General features: G+C 26.4%; 1 protein-coding gene across 10 annotated transcripts in view; it reads left to right on the top strand.

Moving 5' to 3' along the window:
• Positions 1–18,234, top strand: part of LOC127279466 (protein Skeletor, isoforms B/C) — a 96,708-nt gene extending 78,474 nt beyond the window's left edge. For 7 of the 10 annotated variants that reach the window (XM_051301824.1, XM_051301821.1, XM_051301823.1 and 4 more), the window contains 9 exons: positions 10,225–10,463; positions 10,699–10,879; positions 11,689–11,709; positions 12,440–12,821; positions 12,991–13,311; positions 13,419–13,445; positions 13,923–14,046; positions 14,321–14,615; positions 14,876–18,234. In XM_051301824.1, the coding sequence (XP_051157781.1) occupies positions 10,225–10,463; positions 10,699–10,879; positions 11,689–11,709; positions 12,440–12,821; positions 12,991–13,311; positions 13,419–13,445; positions 13,923–14,046; positions 14,321–14,615; positions 14,876–15,040 (1,755 nt within the window). In that variant the 3' untranslated portion in view covers positions 15,041–18,234. The remainder of the gene's footprint in view (positions 1–10,224; positions 10,464–10,698; positions 10,880–11,688; positions 11,710–12,439; positions 12,822–12,990; positions 13,312–13,418; positions 13,446–13,922; positions 14,047–14,320; positions 14,616–14,875) is intronic. The other 3 variants (XM_051301827.1, XM_051301829.1, XM_051301830.1) reach the window with 3 other exon arrangements.
• Positions 18,235–18,353: the final 119 nt, after the last annotated feature.

The following is an 18,353-nucleotide window of genomic DNA, read 5'->3' as shown; positions in this document are numbered from 1 at the left end:
TTCTTTTCGTATACAATAAATTACAAAACTGCCAGTACTCGGCCAGTACTGAACCAGCAGCGGTTACCAGTACTGGTGCCAACTCTGGCAGCCAATACTGGTAAAATGTTATCATCCCAAAGTTACGCCAACTCTGGCGCCAATACTGGGTGCCAGTACTGCGCCAACACTTGTCAGTACTGCGCCAGTACTGCGCCATTAGTAAATTTTTGATTGGGCTATTTATTCGGCGTAAATAAATTAAAATTTATAAATCATATCAATAAATTTAAATTAAATAAAATTAATTTGCAACGAATAAATGTCTATTTGGCTCTGAGACAAATACACCTTTTATTATATACGTAAAAAAATTGTTTTGTATTACCGATTTTATTAAAGTTATAGATATAAATAAATCTCAAGCATTTATTGAGTCACGCTTATTCTCCCGCACGTTTGAATTATATTTATTATTTGAAATAAGCGGGCGTATATAGATTGACAGAGAAGGAGGTTGCCGATATTATTCAATCAAATAAATCCCCTAACAAACTAGAGAGGTATGAGAGATACGATCGAGAAACAATCGTGGGTGCCATGACCGGATAAGCATAACGGGGGATCGCTTTGCGCGCATTCGCACAATGTAATACCGGTAAAATCCAGTTCGGGCCAAGAAGCTATATTATTTTGTCCGGTTATCAGTTCTCTATCACCCCTCGATGATCAAGGGGTCAGACCCCTTGTCATGAAGCGAGCATCGTTTCGGAAATTGAGACATCGAGCAAACGCGCGCGGGACGTTCCACTAAAATATATATATATATACACATAAAACCATTTCCCCTATTCTCTCAATGCAATACATTGTCAAAGATCATTATTACATCGCTCTTTTGGTGAAACATTCCAATTAATTTTTTTCTATGTGTGAAAATTACTTCAATTATTTGAAAATGACGCAGACATTTCCATTAATATGATATCCAATACATTATGAGAAAACGTTACAAAATTAACTTAATAAACATATAACTATTAATAAAAGTTACTTTTTTGAGGTTATTTTGTACCCTATGAAATCTTATAATTTACATATTTCTGGTTTTTTTTTTACACAAAAAGATGTTAAAAATGTACATATATAAAAGATGTTATTTATCTTCTACAAAAAAAAATTTTCCTAAAATAATTAATTTTAAGAAGTGAGTATAATTACCCAGAGAATCCTGCCCAGATAGCACGTAAGCTTGCAACAACCTTGCGGCAAGCTTGCCGCGCAATATTGCCAACCTTGCACGGCAAACTTGCCGCAAGCTTCAAATGGCCCACCTGACCCAAGCTTGCATGGTATGCTTACCGAAGGATTGCAGTCTAAGGTTAATGCAAGATTGCACAATAAGGTTAACAAATAACCTTGCTTTGAACCTAAAAAAAATATTTTTTTAATGTTTCGTCTAATTTATATAAATTCTATTCTATTCTAAAAAAGAATTCCCTTCTTAAATTCTATTCTTCTCTATTCTATTCTATCTACATTTTCAAAAAAAAAATTTTAGGTTTAATGCAAGGTTATTTGGCAATCTTGCACCAACCTTGCTACAAGCTTACCGTGCAAGCTTACTGAGCAATCTTGCAGTATCCTTACACTGTAATTTTTCGGTAAGCTTACCATATGCAAGCTTGGGTCAGGTGGGACATTTGAAGCTAGCGGCAAGTTTGCCGCGCAAGGTTGGCAATATTGCGCGGTAAGCTTTCCGTAAGGTTGCTGCAAACTTACGTGCTATCTGACAACACTTACTTGCAATATTTTCCGAAATACTGTAAAACTCTTCGAAATTGAGTATAAATTTTACGAATGTGCAAAAAAAATTTCAGATTTTCACCACTTTAGGAATTTTTTTCTGCGTTCTGAGAAAAAAATTAAGCAATAGCATTTAGCGCCCTCTGTAATAAAACTATTAAACAATATTTATACCTAGCGTCAAGTTTAAACATATCAATATAAATTTTATTAATTACAAACAGGCGCTGAGTATAATAGCCCTTAAAGGATGAGTAGAATAGCCCCGGTGGCGCTACTTAATATTATGATAAATATATAGAATATTCTTTGGTTTATTTAATACGTACCGTAATGAAATTGTTAGAATAAAAAAATATAGAATATAAAATTAGAATAAAATTTTAATTTTTTTAATTTAGTTTTAAAATCAGTATTCTTAAAAAAATGAAACTATTAATTTGTAAGAAGACAAATTTTTTTTTTTAAATAACTGTCCAAAATTGTCTAATTTACATAATTAATTATTGTACAGAAAAGACTGTAATATTAGATGAAAATTAATTTTTAAACTCGTTAAATATCATTTTAATTAAATTTTTCTAGAAAATGAGTATGCACATAGATTTTTATTAAATGCAGCTTTATATATATATATATGTATATACTAGAGGGCTATGCCCTCTGCGCGCTTCGCGCTCAACCCCCATCCCCCCTCCTCTCTTCCCCTCCTTTTCCCCTCCCTCACCCTAAATTTAAAGGTTAAGATCGTTTCAAGACTCTGAATATAGCCGCAAGTCCCCACCTCCCTTCTCACAGAAAATGAAAAGGCATTAAAATAAGCTGCAACGCTTATTATTTTAATCCAATTTTGCTTATTTTAATACCAAAATGGATTAAAATAAGCAAAATTGGATTAAAATAATAAGCGTTGCAGCTTATTTTAATGCCTTTTCATTTTCTGTGCTCTTCTACCCCCCTTCTCTTGACTTGCGGCTATATTCAGAGTCTTGGAACAGCGGCGGCGGCGTTGGCGGCGATATCATTTTGTAATATAGGTAGATATATATATATATATATATATATATATATATATATATATATTAAGTATACTTTTAATATACTTTCATATGATATGTTGACTTTTTAATTTACTTTAAATATTTAAACAAGGACATGATTTTTTCGTTTTTGAAAATTCTCAAAACCTCAACATTAAAGGTAAATTTTCTTCATATTTTAATATAAAATTAAAAGGTCAGTCAGCACATATGAAAGTACATTTAAAGTACTTAATATTAAGCTATAATTATTTTTTAATAAATATTTACACACTTTTTAGAAAAATTTAATTAAAATGTTCGTTTTGAAACTTAACACGCAAATTTAATAATTAATTTTCACTTAATATTTTTTCTTTTTTATACAATAATTTATTAATATATGTAAATTAGATTATTTTGAACAATTCAATAAAGAAATTGATATTATTATTTCTGTTCTTTTTTATTTTTATTTAAGTAGTTGTCAAATTAACCTTTTCTTTGTGAAACTCATCTTTAAATAATTTAAATTCTAAGGTAAATATATATATATATATATATATATAATTTTATTAAACAATTGTCAAAAATCAATTGTTTGGAAGTTAAAAATGATTATTACGAATTACAAGATTTTTGTAAAAATAGACCGCAACGAGTTTAGGTGAAATATAATAAAAGAATTGACTAAGTTAAATTTTTATTGAATCGAATTATAATTAAACTTGCAATTATTATTATTTCACTAAATTTATAATTAATCGAATTTGTGAAAAACTTTTGTATAACTCAAATTAAAAGTATGTAATTTATTTTCATTTAATCAAATTAGCGAGTAAGTGAATGTTATTTAAAAGAATTTACATTCCATTAAATTTCCCTTCGATAACATTTTTATTCAAACTGATTTTTCATTTCATTGAATTTTAATTTTTCTCAATTTTTATTTAACCGAAATTCTAATTAATTTAATTTTCGTTTAAGCGAATTTTCATTTGATTGTATTTTTATTTAACCGAATTTTCATCATTTGATTTTTCATTATTTCTTTATTTGATCGGATGTGTTTGTTTATTTATTTATTTGAAATTTACATTGAAACTTTCATCATGTAAGCTTATTTTTCCATGTTAGGCATATGAAAATTCAAATATTGATTTATTTTTATTTTTTTTCTATTTAAAAAAAAACAATATTTTATTTAAAAAGTAAATTTACATAAAATAAAGAAATTGTTGTTTTTTTCAATTTTACAAAAAAAAATGTTTCCATTTGTTGGTTCTTGGATAAGATTTTAAGTTTAATGTTTCTTTGTAAGAGGAATTTGTAAAATTTTTTTATTATTTTTTTTTTTTATTCACGTCTTATCAAGTGCTTTTAGCATAGTCCGAGAGCTATAATAATTTTTGATGGAGTGAATTTTGTCGTAAAATTCAGCGATTCTCCTCACGAAATCGATAAAAAGGCTTAGGGTATATCACTTGCCTACCGGGCGAATTTTGATTATCCCAGTTTATAATCCTCGATGTGGTGACGTAGCCATGGCCCTTCGTCAATTTGATAACTTTGATCTGGTCGTTATGGCCTGCAACTACAGATCTTCCCCCATATATATAGCAATGGGGGCCTCTAATAGACTGTTTATCTCGTAAGCTCGGATTTAAGATTCAGATTATGGGGCTATTATAAAAGTATCTTTTTGTCTCTATTCATTTACATATTCTTTTCAGATATAATTGGTTTGTAATATCATATCATATATATATGGGGGATCTCGGGTGAAGTGATCAAAGTAAAAAAAAATTTTGTCTCAATTTCGCTCAAACTGGAGTAATTTGTACTTCTATTGGGTGGTAATTTATCGTAAAAAAATTTTTCAATTTGGACCAATATTTACTCGGGGGGAGGGGGTTGAAGTTTATGGGTAGCGTTTTCTTTAATAATTTTTTTTTCTTGAGTATCAAAAAAAAAAATTTTTATCAACATCAGTTTCGATAGCTTTTTTAATGCTCTTTCGATTGAGGACATGCATTTTTGAAAAAAAAAATTTTTGAACCAAAAAAAATTAATTTCAAAATTTTTTTTGACTTTTTCGGGGTAAAAGGTACGATTTTTTTTTTTTTTTTTTTTTTTTTTTTTTTTAAAGGAAAGCTGAGATTTTTTCCTGTAGGGACATGTAGTTGAAAAAATGGGACAAGAAAGATTAAACCTTGAAAATTAACATTTTTTATTCACTTTAGCGCTGCGCTGCGATCTACCACGTGACACATTAGTAGTATGGTATTTGGAGAGAAACATTAATGCTCTCTGCATTTTACAGGGTTGAAACTGTTATTGAGTAAATACCTGTATTTCATCAACGTTTAAATTTGGATAATAATAAATGAATAATAATTATATAAAGTGGAATCTTGGAAATTATAAAATCGGTTCAAAAATAAATGTAGCATACTAATAAGAGTTTACTTTATTATAGTAATCAGTCTTATCAAATAAATACTCATTTATATCAATTCATCATTCATTTGGTTATTAATTTATCCATTTATTCGAATATTTGACTGCAATGAGTCTTTATTTGACTAAGAAATAATATAAAATGAATATTTTTTTCATTAAAGTTTTCTTCATAATTCATTACTTACATTATTATTGATGGAGACGACTGCTTTTCCCCGAAAGGACAAAACGTCGAATAGCAAAACGTCGAATGGACAAAATATCGAAAAGCCAAACTGTCGAATGGACAAAATGTCGAAAAGTCAAGACGTCGCATAGTCAAAACGTCGAATAGTCAAAACGTCGAAAGGTCAAAATGTCGAAAAGTCAAGACGTCGCATAGTCAAAACGTCGAAAGGTCAAAATGTCGAAAAGCCAAGACGTCGAACGGACAAAATGTCGAAAAGCCAAAACGTCGAACGGACAAAATGTCAAATAGCCAAAACATCGAACGGACAAAATATCGAATCGCCAAGACGTCGAAAGGACAAAATGTCGAATAGCCAAAACGTCGAATAGCCAAAATGTCGAAAAGCCAAGACGTCGAAAAGTCAAAACTGCGAATGGACTAAATGTCGAAAAGTCAAGACGTCAAATGGTCAAAATGTCGAATGGACAAAATATCGAGACGTTATTTTGCTCTGAGTTTCCCTTCTATATAATGCACACTAGTTTAACTGCTTAAAATTAAAAGTTTGTATTATTATTCTTATTATTATTATACTATAATAATTACTTTACTACTACTACTATTATTATTATTATTATTATTATAAAAAAATGTAAAAAAACATTAAAAACAATACAACTAGCGATATCTATCGAGTGTTAAACGCAACACAAACTAGTGTGCATTATATAGAAGGGAAACTCAGAGCAAAATATCGTCTCGATATTTTGTCCATTCGACAGTTTGACCATTTGACGTCTTGACTTATCGACATTTGGTCCATTCGCAGTTTTGACTTTTCGACGTCTTGGCTTTTCGACATTTTGACTATGCGACGTCTTGACTTTTCGACATTTTGTCCATTCGACAGTTTGGCTTTTCGACATTTTGACCTTTCGACGTTTTGACTATGCGACGTCTTGACTTTTCAACATTTTGTCCATTCGACAGTTTGGCTTTTCGATATTTTGTCCATTCGACGTTTTGCTATTCGACGTTTTGTCCATTCGACATTTTGTCCTTTCGGGACAAAATTAATAACCAAATGAATGATGAATTGATATAAATGAGTATTTATTTGATAAGACTGATTACTATAATAAAGTAAACTCTTATTAGTATGCTACATTTATTTTTGAACCGATTTTATAATTTCCAAGATTCCACTTTATATAATTATTATTCATTTATTATTATCCAAATTTAAACGTTGATGAAATACAGGTATTTACTCAATAACAGTTTCAACCCTGTAAAATGCAGAGAGCATTAATGTTTCTCTCCAAATACCATACTACTAATGTGTCACGTGGTAGATCGCAGCGCAGCGCTAAAGTGAATAAAAAATTTTAATTTTCAAGGTTTAATCTTTCTTGTCCCATTTTTTCAACTACATGTCCCTACAGGAAAAAATCTCAGCTTTCCTTTAAAAAAAAAAAAAAAAAAAAAAAAAATCGTACCTTTTACCCCGAAAAAGTCAAAAAAAATTTTGAAATTAATTTTTTTTGGTTCAAAAATTTTTTTTTTCAAAAATGCATGTCCTCAATCGAAAGAGCATTAAAAAAGCTATCGAAACTGATGTTGATAAAAATTTTTTTTTTTGATACTCAAGAAAAAAAAATTATTAAAGAAAACGCTACCCATAAACTTCAACCCCCTCCCCCCGAGTAAATATTGGTCCAAATTGAAAATTTTTTTTACGATAAATTACCACCCAATAGAAGTACAAATTACTCCAGTTTGAGCGAAATTGAGACAAAATTTTTTTTTACTTTGATCACTTCACCCGAGATCCCCCATATATATATATATATATATTTGAATATTAATTAATTTATTGTTATTTTTAATTTTATCGAAAAAATGAAGAGGGAAATTATTTTTTTAATTTTTCACTTTTTCACAATTATTATTTAAAATGAAAACAATTATTACGTAGGTTTGATAATAAAAATTGAGATTTTTAATTAATTAATACAAAAGAAATAAAATATTTTTGTGGGCTACTTTTAAATTTAGAGAAAAATAATTAAAGAAAAATTATTGTACTTTTCTTTAAAAAGTAGGTAAAATTTTCTTTTTTTAAACTGATGTAAAATTTAGTTGCAAAAGAATAATTTGATTTAATCAAAATTTATGCCTGAGATTACCATTTTTTTTTTTTTTTTCTTTGAATTACAAGAAAGTTTAGGTGACATCGAATAATTTGAGATAGGTAACCAAATAATTTGAATATATTCAAACAAATTTTTAATTTGAGCAATTAAAACTTTATTAATTCCAAAATTATTTCGCGATAGTATAAAATTTTTTTCCTCCATGTAATATTATTATTTTTAGAATACAAACGTTATATGTACGTTGGTGGTAACATTCTTTTCTTTAAATTAAATTTAATTTTGTTATGCGTATTTTATCCGTTTGATGATTAAAAACTAAAATGTAAAAATTAAATCATACACCTTTATACAAATATAATAAAAATTACGTAAAACGAAAGCTCGGATTCTCTTGTTTCTAATTATAAAATAATTTATAAAATATATATGGACTTTTGAAAGGGTTTTAATATAAATTAAAAGGTTAAATAAATTTAAAAAAAAAAATTCTTTTTATGTAACTTGGATTAAAATCTATGTGAATGTATATTTTGAAATATTTTAATATGTAGGTATTTAGTCAGCAAATAAAAAATATATTCTGTACGAAATTGTATAATCAAATTTTATCCGTTTAAATTACGAAGCTGAAGTACACAACGTTTATGATAAACGATTTTTAAAAAAATAATTTTTTTAAAATAAAAAATTCTATAATTTTTTTCTTAAAAAATATTTCTTGTAGTTTTCATTAATCAACAAATTATAAAGAAATATTTTTCAGGCAAAAAATTATAGAAATCTTTCATTTTAAAACATTATTTCTTTAAAAATCGTTTATTATAAACGTTGCGTATTTCAGCTTCGTTATAAATTTTTCTTTCAAAATAGGTTTTGTATATTTTTTTATTCTGTTATTTTTCTGTAATATTTCTCCTATAATACTTTTGTTCTATTTCAGTTCTGCCGTATTAAACAAAAACTTACGTAAGTGACATTGTTGTTTTGGTCGGTATTTCAGTAGTAAAATGCACCAAAATAAATTAGCCTAAGCGACAATGTCATGTAAGTTTTTGTTTAACACGACAGAGTTGTATTTTTATTGTAATATTTCTTTTATTCTGATCCTCAGCTTTTTTAGATATTGCAATTTTTCAAAAAAAAAAAATCTTTTTTTATGAATAAAATAACGTTAAAGAAATTCTATTTCAAAACTCACAACGAAATATTTTTCTTTTTTCATGGAAAAAATTGTTTCTGTATATTTAAAAAGAGAACAGAATTTCACTTCCTATTTTTCTTCACGTGTGCATTATTTGACCTTTGCATTGCGGAGGATGATAAATATTAAATATAGTGAATAACATTTTAGAATTTTGGATCTGAACTCGCCTACGTTTGAACTTTTCAATAATTACAAAATTCAAATTAATTTCTATATAATTAAAGCAATAATAATAATAATAATAATAATAATAATAATAAAAAGTGAGACTATTTTTATAGTATTTTAAATATTTCTCCTAATCATAATTTTTATATACGATAATTTGTTCATTATGATCTATGGTTCTCTCATCTGTCAACTATATTTAGGGAAATGTGATTGACAAGTCCTTAAACGAAATAGGATTAACATCTACATGCAAATTTATAGCTTCCCTATTGTCGACATATATGATGACAATCATTATATCACTTAGGAAATAATTAATACCTTCTCTATATGTAAGTTTCAAGAATTTTTTTTTTTCTTTTGACTTTTGTGTTCAATATTATAGGAAATTTTCTTTTTTTTTACTATTGATTCTTTCATTTTATTTTTATATTCACAATAGAAATTTGTTTTATTTATTTATTTTTTAAATTTGAATATTTTAGAAATTGTCGAAAATTGAAATTTTGTGAAATAATTATTTTCTAATTTTTAACTAGGCTTTCTTTTTTTAATTACACAATTGAACTGTGAGAAGAATAATTTGCAAAGAGTTGAAGAAATTTTATATAAAACGTCTATAAAGATTTATATTATGATTTGCGATGAGACTTGGAAATAAATGACTTTTGCACAAAATGTCTTCTTCAAAGCTGCGCGCACACGTCAAATTCGAAATGTCCGCGTGGGATTGGAAATGATTGATTGACTTTTTGATTCGCTCTTCGTACAAATGAGAATATGTAGTAGTAGAATATATATATATATATATATATGAATTCTACGGTGTACAAATTAGAGATCTCCGATTTTGTTGAAGTATAACTTGGTGATGAAAATTCTCGCACTGATTAATCTTTTCACTCACTGAAAATATATTTTCCCTCTTTTTGATGAATATGATGAAAACATTCAAATAAACTTCTAAAAACTTAATTTTTATATTCATGTTTAATTTAGGTTTTTTAATTGTGAAAATTTTTTTTTTGAACAATTTAAAGATTTTTTTTATTATTATTATTATTATTTATTATTCTATTATTTTTATTCTGAGATTTTAATTAAGAAAATTGAAGTCAAAATTTTGAGAAATTATTTAGAAAATGTGTTTTCTTAATTAAATTGAAAATTAAAAAAATATAATGAAATTTAATTATGTTAAAATATAATGATATATAATTTAATTAAAGAACACAAATAATTGTTATTTTTCAGGTGAACTTTGGTGACGTCTTTCTTCCATCGAATCTTGAAATACCAAAACCTCGAATACTGCCAGAATTTTCGAGATTAGCACACGGCTTAAGAAGTGGAAACATCAGTATTCTGGACAGCAAAACCTTCTACATTCCAAACCTACATTATGATGGCGCCGGTCCGGATGCATATTTCTGGGTTGGAAATGGCTCAGAACCTAATATACATGGTACTAAAGTACCCAATGAAGTGGGCAGGTGAGCATTTTTTTTTTATCCTTACTTTCAATATTATTTTCTTGTTTCATTGAAAAACGAATTATAAAAATGACAATATTAAAAATTAATTCTCAAAGTATAAAAAGAAAAAGGAATAAATATTTAAATAATTAATAACTTTATTTATTATCAAAAAAAAAAATTTAATTTGTTTTTAATTTAATAAAAAAAAATTTTTTATTACAAAAAATAAATGGAATTTGTTGTTTTTCAGTCTCGATCCACTGAGAGGATATCAAGGCGAGGATATTGAAGTGGTTTTGCCAAAAAATCTAACTGTCTATAACATTGAATGGCTGTCGGTTTGGTGTGTTCAATATAAGCACAATTTCGGACACGTCTTGATACCAAAAGACCTTGACGTCCCTCCAGCTCTTGGACAAACAAAGATTACGGTAAACCGAGATCATTTTTCTTCTGATCGATGGGAGCTGAAAGCTTTCGCAAACCACTACAATAAATTGTTCGCTAAAATGTTTCCGAGAAAACAAAAAAATTATAGTAACACTCGTGATTTTTTAAATTATAGTAAATCTCAATTTTTTCCTCCTTTTTATCATTTTTAAAGATTTTTATTTTAATTAACATGTTTAATTAATTATTAATTCTCTCACTTGTGATATAAGAATTTTGTGATTAACATTGCATGAATCTTTTAAAATTATTGAAAAATAATTATTAATCATAAGGGGGGATAATCATAATCATATCATTCATGGAGGAATAATAAAAAAAAATCATTAAATTAAAAATTATAATATATAATTATAATATAATTAAATGGAATTAAATGTTGCCTTTGAAATTTCCAGGACTTCCAGGACCCTGCTGAAAAGAAATTAATTATTATTTTTGGAAAAAGTAGAAAAATTAATAAAAACACTAAGAATCGTGTTAATTGAAATAAAAAAGTAAAAATTATTCAATTAAATGTCCTGGAAAAATAAGAAATTCGTCCTGAAAAGTCCTGGAATTTCAAATTAGTTTATTAATAAAAACACCGTGGAATAAAAAAAAATGTTATAAAATTATAATATTTTCATACTTTAATGCCAAAAAATGGACATTTTAATATTTATAAAAATTTGAAAAGTTAATTTTATAATATTAAAAATATTTATATTATTAATTCAAAAGAAACAATAATAGTTTTGTTAAAATTATTTTTTTTTCTTGATTTTTAAATTAAATGTCTGTTTTGCAGCCACACTGGTGGTATAATCCTGTGAGTATTTTGAAATTATATTTGAGAATGAGACGCGGCATGAATTTTCAAACATTACAAAAAAATCAACATTCTTAAGTTAATAAACATTTTGTTTTAGTAACTTTTGGTTTTTTTTTCATTTCATTGTTGTTCTATTTACAGATTTTCATTTATTCATCCTATTTTTATCAACTATTTACTTTTTTACAATTACATTTTGTTTAAGAAACAAAATTGGAAGAATGTCCTATTCCGCTTTTTTCCTTTTTCATTTGGGTTAAAATGCATGTTTTTAAAACTTCAGTGCTGATCCCGATTCTTCTGTTCTACATCTTTAGCAACTTTTTATATTTTTTTTCCCTCTATTCTTAAATAAGCAACTCAACGGTAAGTCGCTTATCATAATCTTCTTACATCAATTTCTTAGTCTCGTAGTTATGCTGTCACTCTTCGCTTTTTCATAATAATGAGTACAACAATTATGTATATGTGCTGCTTTTTTAAAAAAGAAAATAACTTTAAAAGACAATTATTTTTTCGTGATAATATAAAAAAAATTGTTGATTTGTAAATTTTATTACATTAGTTTTTTATTTTTTCCTATTTTATTTATTTTGTAAATTGTAATTTCTTTTTTTTAAACTAAAGTATGAAAATCGACACTTAGAACACATTTTTCTTTTATTGTTCAAGTAATTTTAATAATTTTGATTTCAGTAATAAAATATAATGATAAAATATTTTACAGACGAGCAGTACACCGCCGCCATTTGTTCCAACGTCAACCACCCACGATTTTAGTAATTGTAAGGAAATGTTGGATGGTCGTGTTCAAGTTCAATGGGAAGTCGTTGGAGATGATGTGAAAATTAGAGTATCAGGAAAAATTAAGGACGATCAGTATGTTGCTTTTGGCCTTTCCGGACAGGAAAATGAATCCAAAATGATTGGCGGAGATGTTGTTGTTGTTGCCTACGATTCAAGAACTCAAAAATATATTGCCGTTGATTATTACATGTCACATTTATCACAATGTGATGGAGAAAAAGGTGTTTGTCCTGACGAACGAGTAGGAGGCAAAAATGATGCCATTTTGCTTGGAGGAACACGAAAAAATGGAGTAACTTCAGGTATTTTCAATTATTTACCTTAAATCCGTAATGCGATTTTTCTTTTTTATTTAATTTTTATGTTACTTGTCATTTGATTTTCATTAATATTTTATGAAATAAATTTGTGAGTAATTTTATTAATTATATCATTTCTTATCTTAATTATAAATTTTTTTTTCATTTTCAGTGACATATATGCGACCATTGAGAACAAATGAGCCGGTGAAAGATAAAATGATTCCAGAATTTGAAACTAGTGTCATTGCTGCCATAGGACGATTGAATTCAAGAGGTGAAGCAAATGCTCATGAACCAACTGATCAAACATCCGAGGATATCAGAATCGATTTCACATCCAGGAATATTCACGAGTGTAAAACTTCTCTGTACAATTTGCCAGATTCAACAACTTTGAAACCTTGGAAGATTCCAGAAATTATTGATACTGATAATTTCACAGCGAGAATTGGACCCGCTGGCAATAAAAGAGGATATTTTGCAATTACAGGTATAAATAATTCTTAATTTGAAAATTTTTCCAAATATTTTTATATTTTACAAAATGAATTTTATCTACTTAAGTATAAAAACAATATGTATTTTTAATTCTTTAAGGAAAAGGCGAGTCGAACAATATTAATGGTATGGGATAATTTTAATATAAACTGTGCTCGTTATCAATGTATTAATTTTCATTTTTTATTTATTTCAATTTTATTAAGTTTACATGCCTTCAGTTAAAAATTTAATTATTTTCAAAAACCAAGTTAATGAAACAAGAAATATATTTTATAAAATATTATAGACTGTTTTTAAAATTTTTAAATAAAAAAAATTTTAATTAGATTCATAATTATATTTTAAAATTTAAAATTGCGATCTAAGTTTTTTTTTCTTTAATTTAATTAAAATTTTCATTTTAATAATCTACTTTGTATTGAACTGCTTGTAACTGCACGACCTTCTTTTTATAGTTAATTGTTATTTATATTTTTAGAAATTGGATTATTTAATGTCTAGCACAGAATATTTTAGATTATTAGTGATCAAATTGTTGATTTTTGTATTTAATTATTTCTTCTATTCTGAACGTATAAAATATTCCAATTTAATTTGTAGGAATACCACCCTGGGGAATTGCTTGGTACATAAACGATCGTCTCATACCTGAAATTACTGTGGAACGAGGTCGCACATACACTTTCATTGTAGAAGGTGGAAACGATCCATCCAACCCTGCAAAGTAAGCCTTGATAAATTTCTCTCATTAAACATCTTCTTAATGAATATAGAATGAAACACTTGTTAGTCTTGCAATATTGTTGTAACAACTTCGATATTACTAACAAGAAAATATTTCATAATTTTCTTTTAATATATTATTAATAGAATTTAATTTTTTTTAATTATTTTTATCTAATTGATTTAATGTAAAATATTTTTTTGGCATTTTTTTGAAATTCTTAGAAAATTTTACATTATTTATATATTTATTTGTAATTTTTTAATTTTTATAGATATCATCCATTTTACATAACAACAAGTCCAGAAGGTGGGTACGAGCAAAAAAGTGAGGGACAACGGAAACAGCAAAGAGTTCTCGCGGGTCTTGCTCACAATAAAGAAGGTGAAGCAATTCCAACAGCCCAAGGACGTTATTGCGAATGGATTCACAAAAGTGTAGATAAAAGTTCAGAAATTGATAATTTTGACGAATTTTTCAAAACATTGAAACTTGATTGTCAACCTGGTCAACCGGCAAAATTGGAATGGACAGTTGCACAAGATACGCCAAATTTGGTTTATTATCAAGTAAGTGCAAAATTTATATACAATTATTTTTAAAAAATTTATTTTATTTCTATAATAATATACTTCGTTTTTATTTGTTTGTTATTTTATTATTTTTATCTTAATTGAATTTTCACATTTATTTGGTTTCTTATTCTATTTTAATTCTATTTCTAATTTGTTTAATTCAATTTTAATTGGTATTTTTTTCCATTGCTTCGTTGTGAAAAAAAAATTCATTTTTCCAATGTATTTTTTTAAATTTCCCCTCTTTTTCCCAGTGTTTCACGCACAATAATTTGGGTTGGAAAATTCACGTTGTAAATCCAGGAGAACGAGCCCGAAGAGAAGAAGAACAAGAAGGTTTGACGAGTGCTGGTTCAACCATTTCCACGATTATAATACTTTTTCTCACTTCTTTATACACTCATTATTTTCTAAGATGAATCCCTATAAAATTATTTTATTGGTCACGATTCGCATTCCATTTCAGAAAAAAGAATTGCGAACACAAAAAAACGCCATCATTTATTTGTAATTCAACGATTGGCGTATTGAAAAGAAGAGACGTTTAGAATTAAGATCAAGAGAACATTCGTGTGATAGACGTGCGTTGAGAGTTAAAAAAAATTCACTTAAACAAGAAACACATGATACAAGGTTGTATTGAAAGTACTTTAGCGCCTAAGATCTGCCTGCGTATCGTATTTAAAATGAAGAAGAAGAAGAAAAAACAAGAATTGTAGGAAGATATTTTTAAGAGCTATCAGATTCAATATTTCATATTATATACATATACATACAGTAATACATATACATATATATTATACATATATATGTATATATTATATATTATTATATATGATATACAAAGAAAAACGACGTACACAAAATGCGCTCACTCGGGCTGGACAATAAAAGAAATTTAGAGAATAATAATATTCAAAATGGAATTTAAGACAATACTTAAAAGAAAAAATTTTGATTCAATGAATTTCTGACAATAAAAATGGCAGCACAATAATAATATTAAGAGAGTACAATAACCGTTGAAAGTAATAAAATATTGCGGTTTTATGTTCTCTCGTGCGAGATCGATTTTTGATCCACACTCTTAAAAGAATAGTGAATATTAACGTTTTATTATTTTATTTTTTAATATAGAAAAATATATAGCGAAAAATGCAAAAAAAAAACAATAATTACTGAAATTTGAAAATCAAAAAGTATTTTACATATTGAAAGAATCAAACAAGAAAAAGTTACTAATAAGAAAAATCTTATATTAAATTTAAATAATTATGAAAAAATTAAATATTAAAATTATCTAATGTTTTTAAATGTCTAAATAAGAAAATTTAGACGAAATTGTTTTTTTTCCATTCAGCACTTTTTAAACTCGCACTTATATTGAAAGTAAAAAGAAAAGAATTATTAAAAATTGAAAATTTTATAAAAATTAGAAATGAAAAAAATGAAATATATTCTATATAATTAACTGATTGGTACCAACATAAATATATAATATATTTATATATATTTTAGATTGGAATAAACTTTTAGAGTGTGGAGAGAATAAATGTGTACGATTGTAAATTTTGCACAAAGTTTATTAAATAATAAAAATAATAATAATTTTAAAAATTTAAGTATAGAAGTCTAAGTGAATATTTATAAAGATGCTGTTTGACAATAATTCAGTACGATAGTTAAAGCAAGGACGATTAATGAGAAATCTAATTTCTTAAGAAGTCACAGCTACAAACTAATAATTATATTATATTAAAAAAAATAATGTGCTGTAACGTATACATGTATGCAAATATAAGAAAGAAAAAAAAGTAAGCGTGAACCTTCCTAAAACGGAGTGAAAGTATAATTGTGCCTTGGGTGCAGATATAAATATACATAATATATATGTATTTAAAAAATATATATTGTTTAAAGAACAAAAAAAAAATAATAATGAAAATCAGGATCAACTCGGACAGGAGATACCCTGTAGTACTTAGGAACAAATTCCTTGTGCACGTCGCTATGAAAACATAAAAAAAAACAAAATAATGGCATATTTTTTTAATAGCAAATATGACTGAATAATAAATATCTATAGATTGTGCTACGGGTGTAGAGTCAATGTCGATTTTAGTAATCCAACGATCTCGTGAATTGTCAATTATTTGATTGGTTTAACTTAATTTTGTTAAATTATTGATTATTTTTAGATGATTCAAAAAAAAATTATTTATTCAAGAATTTATAATTAGTTTAATTACTTGTTTAAAAATAATACAATCCAATTTTTGAACTTCTTTCTTATGAAAAACAAATTTTAGAAAAAAATGAGAATCATGTTTTTTTTTGTAAATAATTTTTAACAAATTCCGATAATTCACGAGACGAACGTATTGAAAGTGAAACAAAGTGATATATAAAGTTACGGAAAAGTATAATAATATAGGCGACGCGCACAAGGACCTCGAAACTATGAAACCAAGAAATCAGCGAAATACATAATCAGTCTATATCGTAGAGATTGTAGTCATTTTTTTTTAAATTCATTTATTATTATTTTTTAATTATTATTTTTCACTTGTAAATGCTTCGTTAAGAGTTCCAAGTGCTGGGGTGTCCTCTAAATTGACTTGAAAAACTTTAATTTTGACGAAATTTTCCAGTTTTTTCGTCAATATAAATCTAATTCATTTTCATATCTGATGAAAAATTAAAGAAATTAAAATAAAGAATAATGAAAGTATAACACCAGTGTGTAAAATTGCTACATATTTACGAAAGAAAAAATAAACAAATAACTATATAAAAATCTCTGTTTTATCTCCATGAAAAGCACGATATGTAAAAAGTCAAAAAAAAAAAAAAAGAATGTAAAGTTTAAGTAGTGCCACGACTTAAATTTAATTACGAATAAGTGACAATAAGAGTAACAATAATAATTATAATAATTAACTGTTGCGTCAATGTTGCAATCTAAGTGACAAAAAAAGGGTTAAAAATATGATTTTTTTTCTTATGAACATTTTTGAAAATTAATTTTTAATGTATGAGTGAAGAAACAAACACTGCTAATTAATAAATTAATAATAAATTAATTAAAGTAGACAATTAAAATAATAAAAGTCAGTACGAATAATCAATAATAATAATAATAATAATAATATGTAAATGTAATTATCGCTCGAAAAAATTTTAGCAAACTTTTACATGATAACTGCATTAATTAAATTATTTTTATGTATTTAATAAATTATTGTTATTTTTATTAATATCATTGATTAAATTAATTATAACAGCAAAATTAGAAAAGTTCAAAACATATAACGATCAAAGAAATAAAAATTAAATAAAAAAATTTATATGATAATGATTTATTATTAATTGATTAATAAATTAATTATAAATGACAATAATAACATAAATCGTCGAATTGATTATGCAGTGTTTAGAAAAAGAGTGTGAGAGAAAGAGCGAAAGAGAGGGGAAGCTGCTCCAAAAAATAGATTTAGAAATGGAAATTATGAGGACATATCCATTCGATACATATATATTATCTCCAATGGACTCAATTCCCTTGTATTTTTGCAATTATTGAAAGTTAATAAAATAAATCATATCTCTTAGAGTTTAATGGAAATAAGGTGATCGTTATCATGGAGCAGCACAACAAATAATGTGTCCAGAAGAGTAGATTGTTTAAAAGAGGCAGATTTAGTAAAATTCCCAGGATCTAAGAATTTTTTT

The sequence above is a fragment of the Leptopilina boulardi genome, unplaced genomic scaffold, assembly GCF_019393585.1.
Source record: "Leptopilina boulardi isolate dan_hultmark-lab unplaced genomic scaffold, ZJU_Lbou_2.1 LbouV2_216, whole genome shotgun sequence".
NCBI lineage: Eukaryota > Metazoa > Arthropoda > Insecta > Hymenoptera > Figitidae > Leptopilina > Leptopilina boulardi.
The sequence above is the reverse complement of the archived record's forward strand: the minus strand, read 5'-3'. Positions and strand labels throughout refer to the sequence as shown.